The sequence below is a fragment of the Zosterops lateralis genome, assembly GCF_965231275.1.
Source record: "Zosterops lateralis genome assembly, chromosome: 28".
Classification (NCBI taxonomy): Eukaryota; Metazoa; Chordata; class Aves; order Passeriformes; family Zosteropidae; genus Zosterops; species Zosterops lateralis.
In genome coordinates, this window is record NC_139788.1 from 4,569,105 (window position 1) to 4,581,118 (window position 12,014).

The following is a 12,014-nucleotide window of genomic DNA, read 5'->3' on the forward strand; positions in this document are numbered from 1 at the left end:
CACTTGGCTGCCCCTGCCCAGGCGTCAAGACCTGGCATTAAATCCCACAAACTCTTCCCTGCACTGCAGGGATGGGGAATTCTCCTGCCCCCAGCAGCAGGGCTGCGAGTTCTCCCTGGAGCAGGGAAAAGGGCGAGTCCATAAAACCAAAGGTGTGGGGGCCTCAGGGTCCGGCTCCTTTGGGCAGGAGAGGGGCCAGGGCTCAGCAGGGCAGGGGAGATCCCGATCCCAACCCCGCTCTCGGCTGAGGGAACAGACACAGCACTTGGAGATATCCACAGAAATCAGTTTATTTCCCTGCCGTCGGGATTATGAAACCACAGAAGCAGAGTTTAAATATTTACAAAGAAATCCAGCGCCCCGCAGAGATGAAGGGAACAAAGGATGAGGGATGGGGGCTCGCCCTCGCCATTCCAAACTCCGCTCTGGTCAAAAGCATCAGGAGCAAACGAGAGGGAATTCTACAGTGGGGGTTTTGGAAGTCCAGGGGGCCCCCCTGACACCCCAAAGTCTCAGCTTTGGCAATTCTTGTAGAGCTCGTGGATAAAACATGGACGGGATGGGCCGAGGGGCTCGAGGTTATTGCTGAGGGAGGATCCAGCCCCGGGGCCGGGCACTCCAAGGAATCTCACTGAAATCAGCACACAGGGAAAGCGCTCCCCTCTCCCACCCGGCTGGCCCGGGCCAGGCTGGGCAGTGGCTCCTGGGCGGAGAACAGAGCTCGGAACACTCCGTCCTTTCATCCAGCTTCTCTTTTATGAGGATTTCAGCGTTGCAGCAGCCCCAGGCCCAGCACTCTCCATCCCGTGCTCTCCACACAGGAAGGGAAGGCCTGGACAGAGCAGCCCCTGCAGTGTGTCAGCTCCAGGCTGATGGGGAAGGCCACAGTGAGGTGACAGAGGGACAATAATGAGCAGGAGGCATAAGGGGTGACTTAAAACTGGCTGAGGAAAAGGGGAAGACACAAAAACAAGCTCAAGAGGAGAGTCCAACCGTCCCACCTGGCTGGAGGAGTCAGGGAAGTGTGAGAGGCACATGGGGAGGGGTCTGGAAACCAGCAGACTGACAGTGACTGGGCTCCAGGGACAGAGGAAGCTGCAGACAGGGCAGGGACCCCCAGAAAAGCTTTCCTGCTGGCCACAAGCACTCGTGAAATGGATTTCTTGGAATCTGCCAGGTACTGGAATAATGAGCTGGTTTTTCAGGTGTGAGTGGAAAAGCTCTTCTCCCCCCTCTGCAGCCAGCAGGGACTGCTCAGCTGCACATCACCCTTCAGCCAGGCTTGGCTTTAAAATTCCCCCTGGCTCAGAGCCCCTAAAATCAGCACCTGCAGAGCAGACCCAGCTGTAGAAAGAGCTCCAGGTCACATCCAAACTACCTCCTACCTGGGACTCGGGGACAGCCCCCCTCCCACAGCCCATCCTGCCCAAGCTGAGCTCCTCACACCAAGCCCTGCACAGCACCTGTGCCCAGGTGAGCTCTCCAAAGCTCCTGAACCATTCCTCCATCACCACACAGGACTAGCCAGGAAAAAAACCCAGTTCGCTGCTGCAAAGCCCGGCCAGACAGGCAACTTCCAGTCCCTTCACCTCCTCCTTTCAGCTCTAGGCTCAGGTGCTGCTCCCACAGAGGTTTTCCAGCCCCAGGCTGAGCCTCTCTGTCCCAGCTGCTGCCTGTGACACACAGAGCACGGGGATCAAAGGGAAACAAGTGGCTTGTGAGCATTGCAGCGCCAGATTTAGCAACTGAGAGCCCAAGGAGAAGCCGAGAAGTGATATTTTCTCTGGCACAAGCTAAAAGGGATAAAGGGCTGCCTCCCAATGCTGCAGCAGGCTCCTGAAGGGGTGCACCCTGCCATGAGCCCTTCCCAAGCCAGCCCTGGGCTTTCCTGCCTTTCCAGGCTCACCAGCAGGACCAGGGGAGGTGGCCCTGCCACAGAGCGTTCCTCAGAGTGTCCCACCTCAGCCCCCTCCTGCCACTGCCGGGGGCCATCACTGAGGGCTGGGGCACCCCAAACTCCCAGGGAGAACCCCACACTTCCCCTTTGGAATGTGTGCTACTGGAGAGATGTGCCACAGGGAAAACAGCAGCTCCTAACTGGAGACCCAGGGAATCTGAGGGAGCGTCTGATGAGGAGGAGGAAAGCAGGTGATCAGAGAGACCTTCCCAAGGTGTATCTGCTTGTGCCACTGCAGGGGGCAGAGTTTGCCCTGAGGCTTTTCTTGGCACTGAAAGCAAAGGTGCCCACCCCTCTCCTTTCCTGATCCCATTCCCACCTCCCCAGCTGCAGAAAGAGAGAGAGCAGAAGCTTCCAGACCCCTGACAGTGGGAGACACCATCGACACAACAGACACAGGAGGAAAAGAAGCCAACTCCAGGAGATGGGCTGTCACGATGGGGTAGGGTTGCCACCTTCCCTGGAAAAGGCTCCCAGAGTCCCAGGCCTCCATCCTGCTGGATCAGTCACAGTTTCTTCCTTTGTGTGCTCAGGCACTGGGGGGGTCAGGGCTGCCATCACCGCAGGTGCAGGGTGAGAACCACGGTCACAATCACCCCCAGGAAGAGGACAAAGGGCAGCCAGGTCTTCACAAACCCCCCTATGCTGCAGGAGGGAAAGGAGGGAAGGTTGAAATGTGAGAAATCAGCAGAGACAAAAGGATGGGAGAACTGACAGGAGAAATCAGAGGGAGACAGATGCCTGTCACCTGTTGCTGGCACTGCCACACACCCCATCCTGGAAATTCAGAGTTAAAAACTGAGACTCAATCAGGACCACAATAAATATATCATAAACAAAAGGGCTGGAGTCTCCTTCAAGCTTAAATGAAGTCAAAGACATTTCATACTTCCACAGACAGGAATGGTGACAGGAGGCCACAAAAAATGAAACTCCATTACCACAGGGCTTGTTACTCTGACTGTTGTGGATTTAAGCAAGGCAGCTGGAGCTATCCTTGCCCAAAGGCAGGTGAAGAAGCTCTTCCAGAACAGGGAAGACTCCACAGAAGTGGAGCTCCATGCAGGGCAGCCCTCACAGAATCTCCTCTTCAGGCACAAGGAGCAGAAATGGAGATTCAAAACCCTTTCCTTAAGGAAAGCTCAGGGTTTCCCTTCCCACTCCAGTTGGAAGCTCCACAGCAGCTGGAAATCAGACCAGTTTTTATGTAAACAAGATTCAAGAGAGGAGAGGGAAACCAGTAATCCTTGGAGAGAAGCCATCCTGTGACCTTATGTTCTGACCTAACCCAGCCAGAAGACAACACAGAGCAAGATTTGCTTTAGCCAGCATTTCCCAAATTCCAGGCACTCCAAATTAGCAGCCAGAAACAGTATTTTGGGAGCAGCATCTAGTGCAACCCAGCAAGCACTCCTGCTTCTCTTGCTGAGCACAGGCAGTGACAGCACCACCCACCAGCAACACACCCTCGGCTTAGGGGGATGTTTCTCCCTTTTCCATGGGCCAGATGACGCCTCAGAGGGCTCAGGAGAAGGAAAAGAGCCCCTTCTGCTGCTGAATCCAGGCTGTCCCTCAGCTCACCTGACGTATTTCCCATAGAGGAGTGTGAAGAAGCACAGTTTCACCATGTTCCAGGACGTGCTGTTATCGTATCTCATCAAGTTTAAGGCCAGAGCCACGTGGGAATGGCAGTTGTCACAGCAAAGGTTGTGCTGGAACACAAAAAAGGGATTAGAAATCCTGTCCCTGCGGTTTCCCAGTCCTGGTGGAGAGCCACAGGTCTCGGTCCTGTGGCAAGGAGCCAACTGCTGGGGAGGGATCCCTTCAAAGCACCGCAGAGATACGGAATCGGGGAATGGTTTGGGCTGGATGGACTTTAAAGCTCCTTGCTCCAGTATTTTCAGGGATGGGGTACCCAGAATGTCTCTGGGAAGTCCCTGGAGGCTCTGGGGGACCCTCCCTCCCTCCCTGGCTCCCTCCCAGGGGGACAGGAGCTGTAGGACAGGAGCTGTACCATGCGGTGCTTGTACTCCTCGGACGCGTCGTGCACGGCCGTGTCCCAGGCGTTGGGACCAGTGGCGTAGACTTTGCTGGGATCCAGTTTCCAGTACCTGGAAGGATGAGAAGAGTTTCCTTTGCATTGTTCTCCTGCTGCACCCCCCCCCAGTGCTGGCTCCTCCCAGTAGGGAGATGTGGAATCACAGCCTCCTGAGCTGCAAAGGACCCACGAGGATCATCGAGTCCAGCTCCCTGCCCTGCACATGCTTAAAAGACTTGGATAAATCCAGAGCCTCTGGAATGCACTCCAGCTCTTGGAGGCAGCAGAAAGGCTGCTCAGCACCCCAGAGAGAGAAACCACAGAGCTCAGGGGGACAGCCCTGACCTGCTCCCACACCCCAAAGGTGCCTCCTGGCTATTCTGAACACAAGCCTGAGCTGAGAGACACAACCCCAGAGCACTGACAGGATGTGAGGGACATCAGCTCCCCAGCACAGCCAGGCAGTGTTTACTCAGAGCACCTGTTAACATCATCTTGGAATGGTTTTATCTAAAGGTTTTATCTTCATCTGGGAAGGTTTAGCCTTTTCTTTTCCTTTTCTCTAACAAAGGCTGCACACAGCTCTGCTTATGAACACCACCACGTTGTTGTCATGCTGCTAACAAGATTTAATTTAATGTGGTTTCCTCAAAAGCAGAGACACAGTGGCCACGGAGGTGAATGAGGGCAGCTGAGCACCAGGAAAAGGAATGTCACAGCACGTCTGTCCCCAGGAATTGCAGGGCAGTTGTCAGTTTAACACAAACAGGCAGCACTTACTTCACAGGTTTCCCAAATGCCATGTTGTCTTCCTAAAAAAAAAAAAAAAGGAAAATTCAGGAGGATGAAGCCAATACTCAGGGCATGGATGGTGCTGGAGGTCTCACAGACTGAGTGATCCAACTGCCCCAGACACCAGTCCTGGGTGTGGATTCCCTGGGTCTGGATTCCCATTTTTCCCATCCTCTGGTCTGGCCATGGGCACATTTACACTCCACACACAGTGACATCACTTACCTACAACTGCCTTGTTCCCCCTCTTTTTTTCTTTTCATAGTGTTAATATTTTGTTAGCTCTTAGTTACAAATGTCTCAGTCTATTAGGAGCATTAATTATCCCAAATTGAAACTCTTTTTACTTTCAGAATCTCCCAGACCCTCAGCAGCTTAAGAGGCCTGGCACACACCCCATGGTGAGCAGCATGACACAAACAACCACGCTGAGGCAGCTGAAGGCCCTTCTGCTACTGAGAATTAAGAGATTTTAAGCCCTAAACACCTAATTTAGAGCCTGGAATACAAGATTTTTTTTCCCCTTCTCCTCACCAAACCAGCCATTATTTATCACACCCCCAAATGACCCCCAACAGCAACAGATCTTCCAAAACACCTGAAGCTTTCCAGCTGAACTGGAAAGGGCAGGGTGGGCTCAGAACCCCCCAGGGCAGGCTCAGAACTCCCCAGGGCTGGTTCAGAGCCCCCCAGGACAGGCTCAGAACCCCCCAGGATGGGCTCAGAAGCCCCCAGGACGGGCTCAGAACCCCCCAGGGTGGGCTCAGAACCCCCCAGGGCAGGGTCAGAACTCCCCAGGACAGGCTCAGAATCCCTCAGGACGGGCTCAGAAGCCCCCAGGGTGGCTAAGAAGCCCCCAGGGCAGGGTCAGAAGCCCCCAGGGTGGCTCAGAAGCCCCCAAGGCTCAGAAGCCCCCAGGGCAGGGTCAGAACCCCCCAAGGCAGGGTCAGAAGCCCCCAGGGTGGCTCAGAAACCCCCAGGGCAGGGTCAGAACCCCTCAAGGCAGGGTCAGAACCCCTCAAGGCAGGGTCAGAAGGCCCCAGGGTGGCTCAGAAGCCCCCAGGGCAGGGTCAGAACCCCTCAAGGCAGGGTCAGAAGGCCCCAGGGTGGCTCAGAAACCCCCAAGGCTCAGAAGCCCCCAGGGTGGCTCAGAAGCCCCCAGGGCAGGGAGCAGCAGGGGAAGCAGGCATTGCTGGGTGCAGGAGGCACTTACAGAGACGAAGTAGGGCCCCGCGAAGTCGCGGATGACGCCGGCCGAGGTGCAGATGCCCATGTGGCCGATGATGGGGAACAGCCACCTGCAAAGCAACACGGGGTTTGTCCCTGCCCAGCCCACGGGGAGCCCGGGACACACGGCTGGGATGGGGGACTGTGGGAGCCACAGCCAGGGAAGGGCTGGAAAGGACACAGGGAACAGCCCCGGCTGCACTGGCTGGAGGGAGGGGAGAGAACAGTGCACCCCACAGCGCCCTGCACACAGCCCAGGCAGGGCAGGAACAGCCCCATCCACCCACAAACCCCTTTGTGCAGCCAAGCACAGAGATCAGATCCTGGAGGAGCTGCTGCCTTGAGATAAAACCGGACTTTCCACTCCAGTGACCAAAAATCAGGTCACCCTGCCCACCTTTCCACAGCAACCCAGATTTGAGCTCTCCAGACAGAGAACAGAGTTCCTGGCTCTAGGAAGAGCATTCCCTCCCCTACATGATCCTATTGCTTCACAGACCTTCTCCCTGATGGATATTTACAGCCCCAGGGAGCAGCAGACCTATATCCCAACCCTTTTCCATGCTCAGATCTCCATCCCAAAGCCTTTCCCGGATCAGACCTATAAGCCATCACTAGCACATAGGAGTAAATATTCCAGGCTTTGCTGATCTCCCTGATTCCTCTCTCCCTGAGGGACTGAGTGGCTCTGGCAGCTCCCTTCAGCACTCCCAGCTGGGGTTAGGAATGTTAAAAAGCTCTGCAAAATCCTCCGGGAAAAGGCTGAGGTGAAAATTTTAAGAAAGAAAAAAAAAAAAAAAAAAAAAAAAAAGAAAAAAAAAAAAAGAGATGAAAGAGATAAAAGAGACAAAAGAGATAAAAGGGGAAGTGCAGCCTCTCCCGGGCGAGGAGAGCTCCGGGCCGTTCCCGATCCCGGCACACCCCACGCCACATCTTCTACCTGACCTGGAGCTCAGCAAACATCACCTGATGGGAACCCGAGGGGAAGGGGAAGGTGGAAAAACAAGCCTCGCTGTGTGCAGACAACCCCCACCGCCACAGCTTTCCCCGTTCCCACGAACAGAGCAAAACTCCCAAGTTCTCCCCGGAGCCTGCCCACACTTGGCTGGCGAGCCTGGGAAGGCAAATCCAGTCCCGACTCACGAAAAGCGGCGCGGCGAGACTCCCCCCGGGGCGCGGGCTGGTCTCGCATCCCGGCGGCCAAACCTCCGCTCCCAAAAAGGCTTCCCACGTTCCCTCGCATCGCTCCGCTCCCGCAGGGACGGGCCCGGCGGGCACAGACCCTCCCCCAGACCGCGGGAACGGGCCCTGCCCGGGACGGGCCCCGCGGGAAGGGCAAAGGGGGACTCGGGACGGGCGAGGGGAGAACTCGGGAAGGGCAACGGGGGGAAGGCGGGAGAAGGTCCCGACAGAGGCGAGGGGGGCCCGGGAGCAGCGAGGGGGACCCGGGAGGGGCGAGGGGCCTTCGGGACAGGGCACGGGAGGCCCCGGGGAGGGGAGGGGGTCCCGTCCCGGGCCCGGCCCCCGCCGCGCCGCCTGTCCCCGGTGCGCCCCCGGCGCCTCGCTCACGTCAGGACGGGGATCGGGGTCCACACCACGCAGTGCGGGAAGCGGCCGCGCTCCGCGTCCGGCGCGGCGCCGCCGCCGCCATTGAACTGCTTCATGCCGGGCTCCGCCGCCGCCATGCCCGGGGCGCGCCCGCAGCGCGTCACTTCCGGCGGGCCGCGCGCGCTTCCGGGAACCGGGAACGGGAACCGGGAACGGGCCGGGAAACGGGGCCGGGAGCGGAGACCGGGAACGGGAACGGGCCGGGAAGGGTTTGGGGGGCGGGGAAGGGACAGGGCCGGGGCCCCAAGCCTGGGAGCAGACCCCAGTCCGGAGCCCCCTGGAGCCCCATCCCAGTCCCGGAGCCCCCGGTCTGGCCCCGGTCCCGGTCCCCTGTGCGGGGCCAGCACAGCCCCGTGGCTGTCCCCAAGGCCCCGGAAAGCAGAAACCATCATCCCACGGAGCCTCCCGGGACAGGGCAGGGACTGCCAGAGCAGCAACAGCGTTTGCAGAGGGAAGACAAAGGGTTAGGAAAATAACAATCGCTTTATTGAGAAGTTAAACTCAAACTACACAAGGCGGCTGGGGAAATGTGTTTAATGCAGATTTCCACCCTCCACGGCACGCTGGGGACACAGAGTGGGATCCGCGGGGCTGGGGGGGAGCACAGGGAGGGGCTGTGCAGGGTCACTGCCGGGCCCACCTCCCACCTCTGCATCCTTCCACCTTTTCCTTGGCAGCTGCTCATTTCCTCCTCACACAGAGGCCGAGGCCGGGCTTCCCGTCAGGGCACGGAGCAGCCAAGGCTCTGCAGGAGACCTCTGCAGTCACACTGCTCTGCCAGGGCACCGGGAATAGAAACAAACACTCCTGGCCCCTTCCTGCATGTGCCACAGAGACAAGGCAGAGCTGGACTTGGGGATAGGAAAACCCCGTTCCCAACACAAACTTACAGCTCCCACTTTTTACCAACATTCCTTCACCAAAAGGCTTCTCCCTGCTTTGTGTCCTGCTTTCCCTTCCCTGCCTCTGCCCATGGATTCTCTCTGTTCCAGGACAGAGCAGCACTCACACACCGAGCTTTGGACTCCTGAGGCCTCCAGGGAAAGCCCAGGAGATGGGAGACCTCTGCCACCATTTGGAGGGGCCACTGGGGCAGCAGAAAATGGCACTAAAGTTTCCTGTCAAGGAACAAGCCACAGCAACTCCCTTTGAGCACTGAGCTGATGGAAAGGGAATCCACAAAATAGTCTCCAAAAAGAGAGAAAGCTGAGGAAATCAAACACTTGAGAGCGAAGCCATGGCTGCTACTTTTACTTCTGCTTTCCTCTTTTAGGACAAAGTAACGGGTACAAACTGAAAGAAGGGAAATTAGATTGGATAAGAGGAAAAAATCCTTCCCTGTGAGGGTGAGGCCCTGGCACAGGGTGCCCAGAGCAGCTGTGGCTGCCCCTGGATCCCTGGCAGTGCCCAAGGCCAGGCTGGACAGGGCTGGGAGCAGCCTGGGGTGGTGGAAGGTGTCCCTGCCCATGGCAGGGTGGGATGAGATGCTCTTTAAAGTCCCTCCCAACCCTCAACACTCTATGATTCCATTTTGGCACGTGGGGTGGAAGATGCACACAAAGGTTGTGTTTCAGTGAACACTTTTTGTTCGACAAAGAAAAAAAAAAAAACCCTGGCATTGATTTGCTCCAGGCCAACATAAATATCAGAGATTGTGAAAAAGCCACGAATGAGGGGCCAATGTTCACATCAGCTCATGTGGCCCTGGCACGTTTGTCGGATTAGGCAATGGATTTGCTCTTCCTGCTGATGGCTGGGAGGCTGCTAAGCAGGATATCACCGGGGAGCAGCTCCTTGGCAGAGGCACACAGCGGGGACAGCAGTGACAGCCTCCTCCGCAGGACGTGTCCCCGCAGTGCCACCTCCCGCCCGGGCACGGGGCGCTTCAGACACTTCTCTCCCTCCTAAACCGAGTGCAGGAAGGCAAACCCAGCTGCTGGAGCTGGGGAAGAGCACAGCTTTCCCCAGGCTGGATTAAAAAAATAAATAAATAAATGAAATAATTGAATCCCAAATCAATAGAGCCCTGGTTTGCTGTGCAGCTCTTTGTGTCTGCCAGGGAAGCACAAGGGCTCTCCAGCCCCGGCAGAGCACGGCTGAGCTGGAGCTGACAGCAGGGTCTTCCTGGTGACAACTGGAAAGCTGCTGCTGTTGTGCTGCTATTGATCTAAGCAGAATACAAAACACCTGAAGTCAGCAGGGAAAAATAGCTGCAGTTGGGAAAGGAACTGTGGGGGGGAGGACAAGGGAGGGGAGAGCAGGTAAGAAGTTCTCCATGCATAAAATTAAAGGCCGGGGTTTTATTGCAGCTCTCTTGCCTGACTACAGCACCGGATCGATGTGCCGAGCAGGAATGGTGCCATCATTGTTTGTGCAAGCTCTCATTTGAGGAGAAACAAAAGGCTTTGCCAGGGACTTTGCCACCGATGGCTCCTCTGCTCCCCTCGGGCAGCCCCGCTCGGTACAGCAGGGCCGGGCCCCGCTCCAGGAGGTGCCAGAGCCCTCCCCGGACCCCGGTGACCCCGAGCCGGCCCGAGGGGAGCGGATGGAGCGCCGGGGGTTGGTCCCAGCCCGGCCTGGAGCCCAGCCCGGGCAGGATTCGGGTACCTCCCGTTCCCAGGCTGGCTCAGGGCAGAGCTGGAAGCAGCAGGCGCCCAGCCAGCTCCTGTTCAGCAGCGCTTCCTTGGGAACCTTCCCTGTTGTGACAGCTCCAACATTAGAGGGACTGCCAGAACCAAAGCACTCCAGGAGGAGATCCCCTCCCCCTCCTGACATTGACAGCCGAGGCGGCAGCAGGAGCTGACTGGAAATGTCACCGAGGCTCGGGCTGATGGAGGACACCAGCCCCGTGTCCTTCCCCGGCCCCGCAGGGGAGGCTGGCCTGGGTTTGTGTTGTTCCCCTGCTCTGCTCTGCGCCTCTCCTGGCTCGGTGTGAGCCAAGGATCCCTGGGCGCTCTGCTGGTGCCATCACACCCCCCAGGGGACACGCCAGGCTCGGCCACCCTCACCAAAGTGGCCCTGAGCCCCCTCAGCTCCGACCTTCAGGGTGTTCTCTCTCCCTGTCACTGGGAAGCTGCATTTCCTCCCTCTCTGACACGGCCGATCCACAGGGCACTTCCACGGCTAAAGGAAAAGGCACCGGTTTCTCAGGGATAAGGGGCACAAGTGGAAGCGCTCCCATTGCCAAGTGCTGGTCAGGGGGATTTCTCAGCCATGAAATCCAGGACAAAATCCAGCTCCTCTCCAGGCCAGCCCTAAAAGGGGTCCCCGGCAGTCTCCTCTCCTGCAGCAGCAAGGGCTGAGCTGCTCCCAGCACCCAGAGCAGGCACATTCCCAACGCCTTGCTCCCATTTTGCTCACACACAGGACCCATCTTGAGCCCTTCGCAGTTTTGTTGCTGGCACTGCCAACGGTTCCGTCAGAGAAAAGTGAATTTGTCAGTCAGGCTGCAACTGTTCCTCCCTCCACATCCCAGAGCACATCCCTCCTCTGCCTCCTCAACCCAATCCTCTCATCCAAATGACAAATAAAACTAATTTTCTGGGTCCTTCTACCCATTTCCACCCACAATTCAAACACTCAGCTTCCAACCACTCACTCCAAGAGCTGACCCAATTAGCTGATTGCCAATTCCAGCTATGGATGCTCATTGCTTTGTTACAGCAGAGCTGCCTTTTAAAGCAATAATTTATATCAGACAGGATTTGAAATGAAGAGGCCTCAAAAGACCTTCGGCTGAAAGGTGTCCAACAGGAATTTTAAGAGTTCAAATGGATTCTGAAAATAACAGCCTGGGTTTCCAACTCTCCCTTAAGGCCTGCAGCTTGGAGAGCAAGGAAATATTTGGGAGATTTTGCAGCAGGAACCTGGAGGAAAAAGTGAGTTTGTGAAATCCTTTAGCAAAGGAACATCTCTGGGTGCAAAGGTCGGTGTTGGACACACCATGTAAGGCAGGGAATGTGCTCTGCTGCCACAGGGACCTCTCGGGGGGTGGCTCAGGCAGGTGACCCCGGGTCTGCCCCAGGGCTCTGCAGCCCCGGCCAAGGGACTCCTGCAGAGCAGCCACAAGGCAGGAGGGCTCCTGCAGCTCTGTGCCTCCTGCTGCCCCTCTGGCCCCGGGCTCAGCGGGGCCCTCACCAGGGTTCTACCGTGTTGCTGTCTCTGAGAAAGCCCCTCAGACACAGGGACTGCTGCAGCAGCTCTGCAGGATGTGCTTCCCTCCCCTCCTCCCCGGCAGCTGCTCCCATCCCCACCCCAATGCTGGCAGCTCCAAACTCGCTCCACCGACAGCTCTGAGTTCCCAAACCTGGATAAATTAACTCAGCGCTGACCACCACAGTTTATGGGCCACGTTTTGGGCTCCCCAGCCCCCTTCCCACACAAGTTTTTGGA

The 12,014-nt window shown here is 57.2% G+C and overlaps 1 protein-coding gene across 1 annotated transcript; it reads right to left on the reverse strand.

The window, feature by feature from the left end:
- Window positions 1-274: 274 nt before the first annotated feature.
- TMEM222 (transmembrane protein 222) lies at window positions 275-7,699 on the reverse strand (the record flags this gene model as incomplete). Its single annotated transcript, XM_083879396.1, has 6 exons — window positions 275-2,602; window positions 3,539-3,669; window positions 3,972-4,068; window positions 4,776-4,807; window positions 6,001-6,085; window positions 7,584-7,699. The coding sequence occupies 6 exons, from the start codon at window positions 7,697-7,699 to the stop codon at window positions 2,515-2,517; spliced, it is 549 nt and encodes a 182-aa protein (XP_083735522.1). The 3' UTR covers window positions 275-2,514.
- Between the last annotated feature and the right edge of the window lie 4,315 nt (window positions 7,700-12,014).